The sequence below is a fragment of the Malaclemys terrapin genome, chromosome 12 (assembly GCF_027887155.1).
Source record: "Malaclemys terrapin pileata isolate rMalTer1 chromosome 12, rMalTer1.hap1, whole genome shotgun sequence".
NCBI lineage: Eukaryota > Metazoa > Chordata > Testudines > Emydidae > Malaclemys > Malaclemys terrapin.
This window is the reverse complement of record NC_071516.1, coordinates 29,234,130-29,248,670: the sequence shown is the minus strand read 5'-3', so window position 1 is coordinate 29,248,670 and position 14,541 is coordinate 29,234,130. Positions and strand designations below refer to the sequence as shown.

The window sequence follows — 14,541 nt, the reverse complement described above, 5'->3', positions numbered from 1 at the left end:
GTTTTGGATATTTCTGTTATATGTTCTAGAAATGCCTCGAGTCACCTTCTCTTCCTGATGTGGTGGTCTGTAGTAGACCCCTACCAAAGTCCCCCATTGCTACCAGGTCTTGTGTTTTGGATATTTCTGTTATTTGTTCTAGAAATGCCTCGAGTCACCTTCTCTTTCTGATGTGGTGGTCTGTAGTAGACCCCTACCATGACTCTCTATACCAATATTCCAATAATGAGACTTATTCCACCAAGTTTCTCAGATGCCAATTAAGTCATCATTTAGTTTATGTGCTAATACTTCCCGTTCTTTCTGTTTATTTCCTACAAGCCTTGCATTTGTGAATAAACATCTAAGATGCTGAGCAGATTCCTCCATTGATTTCTCTCTTGTTGATCCTGTTACCCTATTGTAATTTTCCACGCTCCAAACCTCCCGCTTGCCCCCAACATCTAGCCCTCTGTTAAGGTTGCATTTTTGGGGCTTACCTGTGGGCTTCTGTAGCCCGTCCCCTCTGAAGCTAGTTTAAAGCCCTACTCACTAGGTTGGTGAGTTGGCTACAAAGACGCTCTTCCCCTTTTTGGTCAGGTGAACCACTTCTCTTGTCACAAGCAACAGACAATGCCTCCAGCACACCCAAACACTATGATGTGCCACTGGTTCAGAGACAAGGACATCATGTAAAGAGCCACTAACAGCACCTGGGTGCTCTCCAGGGTTCTCCCATCCAAGGATAGCCATGTCTAACACTGCTTGGCTTGGCAGGCTGGACAAGAAGTCAGCCCAAGATAGTAGAGTTACAACTATTCATTACAAAACCCACGTTTGCCCATAAAGAAAAGGTCTGGGCAAGCTCCATGGGGCCAAAGCCTAAGAGAAAAAAGATTAGCAGAGCACAGCAATTACAATACAATCAGAGCAACTAATCCTTCTTCCCAAATCCTAAATAGGACCAGTAATGTTAAAATCAGAAATGTCCCCTCTGCTGAAATGTCTCTTCCTATCAAATCTAGAGCAAGCTGAAATGTTTTGAGTTTCGATGAACGTTGCTAGAATTTCAAAGTCTGAAAAAAGTCAATGACATTATTGCAGAACTTTCTCCTATTGTTTCGATCCTCTCCAGTCAGAACCAATCAGTCCTGTTGGCTCCCTTTCACATCATCCTTTGGCAAAATTAAATCAAAGCATCAGACCACTTGTGACTTGAAATACAGAATTGCTACTACTCAACATAAATCAGGAAACAAATATCGTCCGGCATTGTTGTGATGTTTATTTCACAAAAGAAAAAAAAAGATTTTCATGCATGAACTTTTGGTTCATAAAACAAATTGTTTTCCTGCTCCCTACCTGACAGCCCCTCCTCCGCAAAAAATTAAACCAAAAAATAAAATTATCAAGGGGCTGGGAGTTAGCAAAAGAAAAATAACCATCCAAATCTAATGAATAAAAAGGGTTTTAAATTATGGCTCTTCTAACTAGTTACAGAGTTGAATAAATCAGCAAATATACTTCATACTCTCTAGTTCACATCTGTCAAAAGAATACAAAGTTGGCTCAGGTCTCCAGACCAGTTGTTTCCAAAATGGGCCTCTGGGGAACAGAGATGTTTGTTTAAGTATCTAATCTACAGCTTCTTTTTATGATAAAGGGGGTTTAAAATATGGGGAGCCTTTGAACCGAGCTATATAAATATAAAACATTGATACAAACTGATTCTTTGTACAGAAAATATCATCTCACAAGGCACTAGAGTGACAGTGTATCTGGGGGGGTGTTTTGTTTTGCCTGGGTATTTTTCAAGCTTGTTTTGAGTGCTGCTGTCAAAGTGGGAATGTCGTTAGCTGTTGAGTGACGCTGCAGAGAACGCCCACTACAAACGGGCTGGGAGCAGAGCCTTCTGTCTCGTTGCTGGCAGGAGGCAGACCCAGCAGTGACAGGGATTATGTCAGGTGTCCTGGACATTGAGTGGTTTTCCTTGGCTGTGGCTGTGTTACCCAGTCATTCGCATCTTGTCTGAATGGCTTTCGTTTGGCGTTGGCCAGGAGGGAATTGCCATAGTGCATAGATCTTGTGGGGTTCGAATTCTCTCTCTGGATCCCTATGCCAGCAGCCCGAGCCGGGTCACTTTGGCAGATAGGAATGAGTGGATAATGAAGACGATGGTTTTGGGGCAGGAGTGAAGGTCCAGTTGCTGTAATAAAGGGAAATATTTGCAATGATCAGTGCTCTGCTCAGCCCTCTCAGCCTCCGCTTTGCAGGTGGAGGCTGGGGGTGAAATGTCCGTGAAGTCACGTGGGCGGGGCGAGAGCCCAGGAGCAGGGATTTCTCTTTAGCTGCTTCACCACCCTCCCCAGACGCTGTCTCCCAGGGGAGAGCAGAGCTCAGACTCACTGCAATTAAAAACTCGCGGCCGGCCCTGCAAGCTGACCCTTGCTCGCAGGGCTTGGGCTGCAGGGCTGTTTAACTGGGATGTAGACGTAGGCCAAGCCTGGGACACTCACAGAGCCTGGCCTCCAGCCCGAGCCCGGACATCTACACCGCAGTGAGACAGCCCCTTAGCCCGAGCCCCACGAGCAGGAGTCAGCGGGCCCGGGCCGGCTGCAGATTTTTAATTCCAGTGTAGACATACCCATCGAAGCATCTGGGTGAGACTGTGAACAGGGCTGGCTGGTGCTACTTGCTATTGGCTATTAATGTGAGGTGGAAGGAAAGGGTCTGAAATCACTGTGAGTACATCTACACTGGAGCTGGAGGTGTGGTTTCCAGCTGAGGCAGACACACCGGAGCGAGGTCTCAGTGAGCTGGAGTGTAGCTGCAGCAGCAGGGTGGGGAGCCCCCCGAGTGCGTGCATGGAGTCTCCGATGGGATGACGCTCAGGCTAGTGAACCTGGCCTGCCATGGCTACATGACCATGGTTAGTGCGCTACCTCGCTTGGAGTGCGCATGTGTACACCCAGGGGGCTGGAAATGACACCGCCTGCCTCGTTTCACAGCAACGAACCCAGGCATGGGGAGCTGAAGCCTGCGGGGATTTCTGGCAACAGCCTGCTTGCTGTCCCAGCACCACTCTAAGCTGCATGCTGCACTCACCTGCTGCCCTGCCCGACAGGATCTGGCCCCATCAGAACCCACACAGAGCAACGTTTTAAAGGAACAAAACTCCAGCCCAGGATCCATTCCTCGTTCCTTTCATCTCTTTCTAGACATAATATGGGTCTGACCACCCATCCCTCTGTCCCTGAGCCCACCCAGTACCTACTCCCTACGCTGCACTCCGTGCCTGGTGGAGGTATTGACAGCCCTGAATGCTACCAGCTTGGTTTATCTTTTCTTCAAAGAGTGTAAGGATCCTGCATTGCCCATTGCCTGAGCAGTGCCTGCCCTCTGAGATGGAGCCACATTCCCATGACCCCTTGTCAGAGGACCCACACGCCGCTGACCCCTCCCTCCTCCTCCTGGGGGTCCCGGAGGGAGCATGCAGCAGGCGATCTCAGCAAACAAGCAAAGCACCAAGCCAACGCACAATCTCTCCCTCTGCGCTGCCGAAGTCCAGGTAGAGCATCTTAGCCCCATCATCAGAGGACATCTGCAGCTTCTCAAAGGGCTGCTGCAGCAGGATGGTCCTGCTGATGCCGGGCTCTGTGGTGAAGATGGTGAAGCCCTTGTCGATGTGGATGGACAAGGTGCAGTCCCGCCCATTCCATGTGCAGGCTGAAAGAGACCAGGGCAGAATGGCATCACCCAGGTTCAGTGTTCCCTTTCCCCCTGAAGTCTCCTCTGCTCCTACAGCCCTCCGGGTGCAGGGCCTGGAGCTGCTACTCATTATAGGGCACTTTGGGGCAGCTGGGGTTGGAACCTCACTCAGTGGTGAGGGCCAGGTGAAATGCGGCCCTGAAGGGTACATGGGACAACGGCCCCCACTGGCTTCCAGCTGGGCAAACTGCCCCGCAAGCTCAGAACGAAGTGAAGCTGATATCACTGATGATCCCCAGGTGTGGGGTGAAACCGAGAGCCTCTGCTGGTGGGGAGTGGCACAGCTCCATTGCCCTGCGTGGAGCCAGGCGGCAGACATGGCCCACCGTGTGTTGCAAAGTTACAACTCCATCAGCCAAAGCCAACTCTGAAACGTGCCTGCCCCAGCCAGTCTCCTCCCCAGGGCTCTCTCTTGCCTCTGTCCCGAGTGCTGCTTTGCCACCCTGTCAGCTGGACACTTTCACATCCCATCTTCTTCTCCCAGCAAATCCCACTTGGGCGGGGCTGTGGCTGGATTCAGCCTGGGGCAGCCTTGCCTGCACTTGATTCTCTCGGGGCTGGTCCACACTAAGCCCCCAGTTCGAACTAAGATATGCAACTTCAGCTACGTGAATAACATAGCTGAAGTCAAAGTATCTTAGTTCGAACTTAAAGGTACTTACCACGGGTCCACACGCGGTAGGCAGGCTCCCCCATCGACTCCGTGTACTCCTCTCGCGGAGCAGGATTACCGGCGTCGACGGCGAGCACTTCCGGGATCGATTTATCGCATCTAGACAAGACGCGATAAATCGATCCCAGAAGATCGATTGCTTGCCGCCGAACCAGCGGGTAAGTATAGACGTACCCTCAGAGACCAGGGGGCCTGGAGGAATTGTCTGCATGTCTCTGATTAGACCTGGGCAGGGCAGGCAGCAAGCCACGCTGTGGTTCACCACGGATGCCCACATAGGGCTGGGTGCTCGCTGCACGATGCCCAGCTCCTGAGCTGAAGCTGGCAGGCTCTTCCCAGCCTGGCCGTCGAATATTCCCTGTGTTATAGCACCAGACCTCGGCATTCCCTGAGGAGTGTTACTCCCACTCCTGTGTCCCTCCCTCCAGATCCCCCCACTCGCCCCCTGCCAGGTACCCATTGCCATGTATACCACTGCCCACTGCCCACTGGCCATACCCCTTGTGCTATGGTATTTGGCGCCCCCTTCGCCCCACAGAATATCACTATTCACGACACCAGCAATTCCCAATGGGGGGAGGCCAGTGCCCTATGCTACTCACTCGGACTCACTCTGAGCCCCAGCAGATGGCGAGGAGAGGATCCCTGTGAGAACGGGCAGAGCTCTGCCTTTGGGGGGGTCTGGCCTCCCTCCCCCCACTGCCTAACCCTTGCAGGCAAGTCTCTGCCTCCCTCCCTCCTCCTGACACTCGCCTCCCACGGCCTCCCCAGTTCCTGACCCGCTGAGACTTCCTGCGTGAACTCGGCCGCACTGTGACAGCCATCCACCAGCATCCGCGTCCACATCGCCAGGTCCCGGTGTGTCTCCACGCTGAACAGGTGTGTCTCCACCCCCTTCTTGGTTCCTGTCCGCAAGGCGAAGGAGAGTTCAGAGTCGTAGAGGTGGGAGCCCTTGGATGGGCCAGAGTGCACAAGCCTACAGAAGGTGAGCAGAAGACTGGTTAGCGTGAAATGCAATCGTACAAAGAACCCCCAGCACCACTGTCCACTAGTGCAATGGAGAGAGCACCACCACCTGTCCAGGAAGTGTGGCCTAGTGGTTGGAGCGCTAGCCTCAGCTGCAGGAGATCTTCTCTGCCACCTGCTTCCTGGGCAAGTCACTTAATCCCTCTGGCCCAGACCCTCACAGGTGTTCAGGTGCCTAACTTCCACGGATTCCCAGGGGAGTTAGGATCTGGCCGCTGCCTTGATTCCCCATTGGTAAATGTGAGGGGGGCCCATGTGACTGATTGGCAGGTGCTCGGACACTGCGCTCACGGGGGCCAGAAGTACAGACACTCTCGGTAAGGTGGCAGAGCTCTTCCACACTTCATGCTGGTGGTTTCCTTGCTCTGCTTCACATGGGGTGGAATCTGAAATGTAACCTGGATTCGCTCATGACAGTTCACGATGCTCTGTCCTTCTCTAGCACCTTCCACCTAGGATCTCAAAGCACTTCACACATGGCAACGAACCCCCCCTCCCATTGCCCTCTGAGAAGGGATGGGACAGGGTGTCTGGGGCGGAGCCTGGGAGGAAATGCAGGTGTCCTGACTGCCAGCCCAGCAGCTGAGCTCCAGTCCCGCTGGCCCCTGCTGGAGCTGGTGTCAGGGTTTCCGTACCCTGGTCCCATCCAGCACCAACCTGGGTTGGCTGAGGTTTGTCTGGTGAAGGAATGAAAAACGATTCACATGCAAGTGGGTTTGCAAAAGGTGTGAGGCCTAAAATGTCTTGGGGGAAGAGGGAAACCTTCAGCCCCTTCTATTCCACACTGCAAACTTGTCTGTAACAATACCGGGCTGCCCTCCACTGGGAGAGAGTGCAGGGGCGTGCGATGTGCACACAGGCTCTGTCTCCCCGGAACGCAGTGGGGCATTGGCACTGTAACTCTACGCAAGCAGAGCCCTTCAAGCACACGCTCCATGCTTGCTCGGGTTTGGTGCTCCCCTTTCAAATGGTCCCAGATTTCACACATTTTCATTGTCCCTGCAATATGACATATCTGCCAGCAGAGGCCACTGCAGCACCATGTACATCTCTCTCTCCACACCAGCCCCCGTTGCTAGAGTATTGCTGAGATACACAGGAACTGACTTCTCTGGGCCCCTGGTCAGGGCTGGCTCCAGGCACCAGCCTGGCAAGCAGGTGCTTGGGGCGGCCGCTCCGGAGAGGGGCGGCCGCTCCGGAGAGGGGCGGCAGGTCCAGCTACTCGGCGGCAATTCGGCGGACGGTCCCTCACGCCTGCTGGGAGCGAAGGACCTCCCGCTGAATTGCCGCTGCAGATTGCAATCGCAGCTTTTTTTTTGGCTGTTTGGGGCGGCCAAATCCCTGGAGCCGGCCCTGCCCCTGGTACCTCATGAGCGCTCCTCTCTGGGGGGCACTTGCCTCTGTCCCACCCAGACACCCTCGCAGTCACTCCATCTGGCTGGATTTCAGAAATGTGGAATCATTAACTGAAATTCCAGGAACCTTTATGGCCAAGTGACAACCCTCAGCAATGGCTTAGGCCCCAGATGCAGAATCCCTAATAAAGCGCGAGGGTTTCGCAAACCTTAAAATGAGCAGCACTTTTAACAAATGTCAGAGACGTGCTTTCATTTTTTTTACATGCAAGTGGTGTGACTGGCCGAGGGGGCGTGTTCAGTTTCTGAGAATCAGGCCCCTTTGACTTGACAAAAGTTGGACAGTTAAATCACTAGTCCCCTTTCAAAACCCTGGCCCACCTTAATTCCCTGGCTGCATTCCCAAACTCTCAGTGAATGCCTGAGAGTGACCCTGACTAGATACAGACGGGGACAGTGACAGGTCTAGTCTCACTGTATAAGACAGCATTGCACAACTTGTATCAGGGTGGCCTGGCAGCCCCCCATCAGCTCCCCTACACACACACCCAGTGCCTCCCGGCCGCCAGCAGACCAGTGCCTTCCCCCTCCCTCCCCTGCCTCCTGCCCGCAGCAATCAGCTGGTTTGCAGTGTTCAAGAGGCGGGGGGGGGGGGAGGAGGGGAGGAGCGAGGACATGTTGTGCAGAGTAAAGGAAGGGGCAGAAAGAGTCAGGTTAAGGGTGAGGGTTTGGGGGAAGGGGTGCAGTGGGCGGACCAAGAGTTAAGCCCCTCGCCCCTGGCAAAGTCGGTACCTGTATTAAATTGTTTGTTTAAAATTGTTTAAAATGTACATAATGCCTTTTGTCTGGCAAAAATAAAATTCCCTGGAACCTAACCCCCCCCCCTATTTACATTAATCCTTATGGGGAAATTAGATTTGCTTAACATCGTTTCATTTAAAGTCGCATTTTTCAGGAACATAACTACAACGTTAAATGAGGAGTTACTGTAGTTAAAAAAAAAGGCAGGTGCGGCCAAGGTCGGGGTTACTGAGTGGAGACCAGGGGAAGAGGTCTAAGATGCACCGTTTCTCACTGCTGTCCCTCTGGTAGCATTTCCAGCTCCTAAACCTGCTGGGTTTGTTCTATCCCCTGTCCCAAACCCTGAGTCCCCCATTACACGGTCACTTGGTGGGAGACACTTTGTTTCTCTCCCTTAGGGTCCAGTAATGATTTTCTGTTCTCTTTTCTCACCCGCTCGACAAGACACTTAAGCCCAGGGTCGCTCTGGTCCCCCTTGCCTTCCACACCCAAGTGCCCAGGCTGGGAATGTTTTAAGCAGGAAGTGAAGATTTGTTTGTGGCTCCCTAGGCTAACAGCCCCTGGAGGGAGAACACGGCTCCCGGAAGAAATGATTATCACTCATTCTGGCAGCACAAAGGAGACTCCACACACAGCGGACTGCAGAGCGTTACCGAGGCCTTGCCGTGCTCTGTGCTTTAGCTCATTTCGGCGATACCATATCGGCGGGGAAGGACTTGCATTAGCAGGGAGCCATTATCCTGGGAGCTGACTCTGGGGTTTGAGAGGCTGCATCATTTTACTCTAGGGAGAATGGCCCAGATCCTCAAGGGATTTAGGCTCCTAACTTCCACTGATATCAATGGATCTGGGCCAATACTCCTGCTTAGGAAACTGGCCAGCAGGGAGCAGCATAACCTTGGGAAAGTGGTGTCACTGCACCGGGAGTGAGGGCAGATTTTGGAGCGCTGGCTACAAGTCACATGGATCTTGCTGCCCATTGGGCTCTGGAACCCTGTAGAGATGTTCCTGCAATGCCATGTGGGTGCTGCTGAGCAGGCATGCGGGCTCCTAGCAGGCGAATGCCCCATGCGGCTGCACAGAGGAATGTGGAGCCGGCTGGTGGGCTGAAGGCTACGCAGAGACCTATTCCAGGGGTCCAGCTGAGGCTTCCCAGCTGCGAGGGACTGGGAAGTGATACCACCTGCAGAGGGGGCAGTGTCTCGAGTCATGCTCAAATGAGCCCCGCTAGCTGCTCCCAGCCCTCCTCTGCAGGTGGGAGAGAGGGGAGATCCCAGGGGGCCTGTGGGGGATGCAGGGATCCCAAAGCGGGACAGCGACCTTTGCTGCCTGGTTTCCCAGCTGCCTAAACCAGGATTTCTCAAACAGGGGTCGCCGCTTGTGTAGGGAAAGTCCCTGGCGGGCCGGGCTGGTGTGTTTACCTGCCCGGTCTGCAAGTCCGACTGATCACGGCTCCCACTGGCTGTGGATCGCTGCTCTGGGCCAATGGGAGCTGCTGGAAGCAGCGCGGGCCGAGGGACTTACTGGCCGCTGCTTCCAGCAGCTCCCATTGGCCCAGAGCAGCGATCCGTGGCCAGTGGGAGCCGCAATCAGCCAGACCTGCAGGTAAACACACCAGCCGGGCCCAACAGGGGCTTTCCCTACACAAGCGGCAACCCCTGTTTGAGAAACCCTGGCCTAAGCCCTGGTGCGCTCTCTCGCGTAGGAGAAGGGATCAGCTGGTAATCCAGGCTGTCACGCTGCACCATCCTGCTCCGAGCGCCTCCTGAGGAACTGATCTGCCACCAGCAAAGTGTCAGACGCTGACAGCTGCCCCAGCCTGCACACAGCTGCCAGAAACATGAGCTCAATGCCAAACACTATGGGGATCTGACTGCCTACCCCCAGCACACACATCTGGGGAAGGTCCCCCTAGATTCACAATGGCGCTAGTTAACTCTGCTTCATTGGCACTAACCAGTTCTAACATGGCCCACTTCTGGCCACAGCCTGAGTCACCCCTTGCTGGTTTCACACCGAACCCAAACCCAGGTCTCTGCTCCACTTTGCTTTGCTGTTCAGGCCTTGTCTGAATCTGGACCTTCAAGCAAGACCTGGCCAGTCCCACAGATTGTGGCCATTCAGACTGATCCGTGACACTGCGCCCAAGGATCACGGCTCCAGGGCTCCGTGACCAGCCCCACTGGCCATGCCTGAAGCCCCCATGAACACACTCAGCCCGTCCCCAAACTCACCCCTCCCAGCACTGAACACCGCAAACCACACTCCAGGCCTAACTGGCTGTGGTGCTGCCATGGGGACAACCAACCCTTTTACTGCTGACAAATCTGTCACCTATGTGGGGCAAAATAGCTCCAGTAATGGACCAGATGAGGAGCAGAGGCGGTGGTTCTACCACTGGCCGGCTGCATGACCTGGGCAAGTCACTTCCCCACTTTCTGCCTCAGTTTCCCCATCTGGAAAATGGGACTAATAGCACTGCCCGAGCTTAGAGATCTAGTGATGAAAGGTGCTAGACAAAAGCAAAGGCTTGTTGGGTGGTGACTGCCTGGGGCTTTGTCCCAGCACACGTTGCTTGGCTAAGGCAGGGCGGCTCCCTGCACCAGTGCACTACAGCGTGAGGCAGTGCAGCCAGCTGGCTCATGGCACCTGGTAGCGATGAGAGGGTAGCTGTGGGTTGGCTTATTCAGGGCATCCCTGGTCTGTGGGAGGCTGCCGTAGAACAGAAGATCCTTCTCCGTGAGGATGGTGAGGATGTTCTTCGTCCTGTCACTGGGGAGCTGGAAAACAGAGGGCACGTGATTAAATGGGCCCCAGAGCAGAGGGCGTCTTCAGAGGAGAGCTCCCTTCCCCCTGGCCAGAGGGACCCCTGTTGTGAGTGGGGCGAGGCTGTACAGAGTGGGTACAGGGGAATGGAAGGGAGGGAGCCCACTGGTCAAGGAGTGCCGGGAGGGGGGGCAGGAATGAGGGGACAGGCTGTTTCCCACAATGCCCCACTGAAGGGGCAGTGCCCCAGGCCAGGGCTTGGTGGCTAGTGCTAAGTGAGTGGAAAGGGCATTTCTCGGAGCCAGGACAGGGGCAGAGAAGTGTCAGAGCCAATGAGGAGAGAACTCAGCAAACGCCTCCATCCCACCGCACAGCGTGAGCAAAGCAAGGAACATGAGACCAAACCGGAACCCAGCAAACCTCCCTCCAAGCAGGGAGTGCAGCCACGATGGTGGGGTCTGTCGTGCGTGCTGGGCTGGGGACTGGCAGCCCGGAGAAGCCAAACTCTCTCCGGAGGTCTAGAGCATGGGCTTTCCTGCCAAGCTACCTCAACGTTGGCCTGCTCCGGCTCCAGGGCCTGGCCACTGCTTGGCCTCTCTCTCTCTGAGACGCCTATTGGGGGCCCAGTCGGGCCCACGGCTGCAGTGGTCTTGGTGACGTGAATACGTCCATCTGCCAGGGCACGGACGGAGAGGCACCAGCTCATGCGCCTTTCACTTACGCCACCGCACGATGTCTGCTGGTGCCTCTCCTCCGCCCCCTCCCCTGCACTGAGCACCCAGCCAGCTCCTCCCTGCCTCACGGCCCAGAACGACTGGGCTCAGATTAAACTCCTGGAGCAACACAAAAACCCCCTCCTCTCCCTCCCTCCCCGCGCTGGCCTCGGGCGAGCACCCAGTGGGGTGACGAGGCTCCGGCTCAGCAGCCTCCCCGCCCAGGCATTCAAACAACAATGAACATTGTGTTAGAAAATGAGATTCTGTGTAAACTCAGCAGATCCCGGCCAGCACGAGGGCTACGCGACCCCTCCCCGATTGAAAGCAGCCAGAGGCTCAACTCCCAGAAAGCAGGAAATAACAACCCCTTGCGCTTGCAGAGTGCCGTGTCGCCGAGTGGCATGGGCCAGTCTAACGTTACAGAGGGCAGCTTTCCAGGGCAGCACGGGGCCTGCAAGAGGCAGCGTGGCCCGGAGGACTGAGCCCTGGGGTGGGCAGTAGGATGCCTGTGACCTTGGACAAGGCATTTCATCTCGACTCTCGCTTCCCCCACCTGCCAAACAAGGCCAATCACTTACCTGCTGCAAGGGGGAAGCGCTCTGTGGCTCACTCTGCAGAGCCTGGGATACGTGCTGGATGCAGGAGTGACGCCTGCCTCCCCCCAGTGTAACTGAGATCAGAGTCAGGCCCTCCACTCACCTTTCCGGTCTCAAAACTGAAGTGCAGAGTTGCCCAGGATTACATGGTGACTCTGTGGCACAGCCAGAAAGAGAACCCAGGAGTTCAGGCTCCCAGCCCTGTGCTAGGCAATGCTGTTCCCACCCTGGCCCCCAGCAGCTCCTCATCCTGGACCACTCTGGAGAGAACCACAATCTGTATGCAGTGAACTGAGCCCCTCAGCATAGCAGAGCTGTAGGAGGTGCCATTCCAGAACAGGCCATTAGTGCCTCTACTCTGATACTCACCTCCTGCCAGACCCCCTGACATCCAGCCCCTCTGGCTTAGTGCCTTTGAGCATGTCCTGCTAGTCCAATATCCTGCAGACGGCCACCCCAGATCACACCACTGACGCACGGAGCCTGCCACTGGGCATGATCCTTCCTGCCATCCAATACCACTGAAGTCAGTGGCACTGGCTGGCACAAGCCTTGTCTCCCGCACTGACAAGATGCTTCGAGGAAAGCAGCCACAATCCCCAAATGCACCTGACTACCTGTGCAGTGCCCCAGGAGTAGAATAACAGTGCATGTGGCAAGCCAGGACTGGGTGCATCAGCAGAGCATTGTTGAGGACCCTGTACTGGAGTAACAGGACAGTACTGCAATACCAGGATGGCAGGTCAGGAGTGAGGGGCATTGGCAGGGCTGTGAGGGGCCTGGGACTGGACTAGCAGGGGGCTGTGGGTTGGGAGTGAGGGACATTAGCAGAGCGTTGAGGGGATTGGGACTGGAATAGCAGGGGGCTGCAGGATGGGAATGAAGGGCATCCCCAGAGTTGTGAGGGGCCCGGGGCTGGAATAACAGGGGCGGGAGCTGCAGGTCAGGACTGCGGTTCACTGGCAGAGCTGTGGGAGAACAGTGGGAAGCACAGAGGGTGCTAGTGACAAGGGCTGAGCTGCCTGGCCAGAGCTGTGAGGCGAAGCATGTGCAATCTCTTAGCAGCAGTACAATTCGGCACCAAAGGACCGTACACACCCGAAAGGCCAGGCTACCTGCTCAGTGAGCCAGCCGATGTGCTTGATCTCTTTGCTCCCTGCAACGCCGGCTGCCGCCAGCAGGGCTCTCAGCTCCTCTTTGACTCTGGGCACCAGGGCGTTGACGTTGGTGTGAATGGCGTTGAACCAGGACTGGGCAGTCACTTCGTCTTTCGCTCTCAGGAAGAGGGGAATCCGCCCATCCGCCGAACAGACTTCCAGGTACCTGTGAAGAAGGAGCCCCCCGGCAGGGCTGGTTTGTGGCCAGGATCTGCGCAGCGGGATGGAGCACACGTAGCTGGTGCAGCAGGAGGCAACTGGGTTTGCTCCAGTTCACGCTTTCCTGGCAGAGTCCAGGGCTTCAGCTTCTGCCTTGCAGTGACCTGAAGTGCTGACGTCTCTAGCTGCGCTGCACTGATGGCAGGAATATATGCAAACTGCAGACCAGTCAGCCACCCCATTCTACTGCTGCCCACGCGCCTTCAGCGTCAGGCAGCAGCACAGTGCACAGGGGCAATCAGCCTAAACCTGTACCAGACACAGGCCTAGGAATCCCCCCAGGGCCACGTTCCCAGCCAAAAGGGACTGCCGTTACCACGGACTGTATTCGCTCAGACGGCAAGTGAATTCAGAAGCCACGTTCTTTGCCACGCGCTGGGGATGATGCTGGGTGCTGGGACACCGCGCAGGAGCATGAGCCCGAAAGGGCTCATTGCTCGGGGTTGTTTTTCTGCTCACTAAGCCAATCAGAGAGGAGACTCGACATGCCATGGCTGATGTGACCAATCACTCCCCTGCGTAACACAGGGGAAGGACCCCGCTGGCAACGGCCCCAGCTGACAGGGGTGGGTCAGGTGTGTCAGCCAGGGCAGGGAGACAATTGAGTCAGATTTGATGAAAATGTTGATCAATAAAAGGGCAAAAAAGCTGAATTTTCTCCTGCATTCCCACTGGCTCCTTGTCCAGCAGGAATAAACCCCTGGGAGTAACCAGCCCAGCCCAGAGACTCAAGCCTTGCTCCTAGCACTCGGCTGGGCCAGACGGGCTAACATGAGCGGGACACTCCCAACAGGCAGCTCTTCTCCTCAGCGCCAGCCTCACCCCCAGCCATTGGGAAGTGACGGCTCCGGCTGCTTCCTACCCAGCCCATCACTAACATCCAAGAACTCAACAGTTAGGGCAACAGCAGCGGTTTGAAGCTAAAGCCCAGCGTGAAAGGCCCCTGAGTTGTAGGCTGTCTGTCCCACGTACCTGCAGAGCCCGTCACCAGAGCACCTCACGGTCAGGCAAGAACTGAGGCACACGTGACTGGGATTTACCCGAGGAGTCTGTGGCAGAGGCTGGCACTGAACCTTGGTCTACTGAGTGCCAGGCCACCAGCTCAACCACTGGGCCACCCGCTCGCTAGTAGGAGCCCAGGGTTCCCGTGAGCCCCATGGCAATGGGCAGGCGGGGTGCTCCAAGGGGGTTGGGACAGTTTATTAGTTCTCCTTGATTTTTCTTTGCAGTCTGGAACAAGCCCAGCAGATGCAGGGCCACAATACCCTTGGCTTGCCCGTGCTAATGACTTTCCTTCTGCTGTGCATTTGTGTGCGTTTAATGGCAGCAGCACATTCATTCTCCTGGACTGTATCCTGTGTAAGGGTGTCCCCTCTCAGGCATTACCCAGAGAGACCCCACACCTACACACGCTGGTCTCTGCCCATTAGCTGGGCAGACAGAAAAGCATCTGCTAGGGATTCTCGTAACAAATTGTTTGGTGGC

General features: G+C 55.4%; 1 protein-coding gene across 1 annotated transcript in view; it reads right to left on the bottom strand.

Annotated features, from left to right (window-relative positions):
* Positions 1 to 1,244: 1,244 nt before the first annotated feature.
* SNTA1 (syntrophin alpha 1) overlaps positions 1,245 to 14,541 on the bottom strand; it is a 66,750-nt gene continuing 53,453 nt past the window's right edge. The window contains exons 4-8 of the mRNA XM_054045560.1: positions 12,796 to 13,003; positions 10,252 to 10,382; positions 5,200 to 5,396; positions 3,518 to 3,705; positions 1,245 to 2,185 (exon numbers count right to left, since the gene is read on the bottom strand). Coding sequence (XP_053901535.1) covers positions 2,093 to 2,185; positions 3,518 to 3,705; positions 5,200 to 5,396; positions 10,252 to 10,382; positions 12,796 to 13,003 — 817 coding nt within the window. The 3' untranslated portion in view covers positions 1,245 to 2,092. The remainder of the gene's footprint in view (positions 2,186 to 3,517; positions 3,706 to 5,199; positions 5,397 to 10,251; positions 10,383 to 12,795; positions 13,004 to 14,541) is intronic.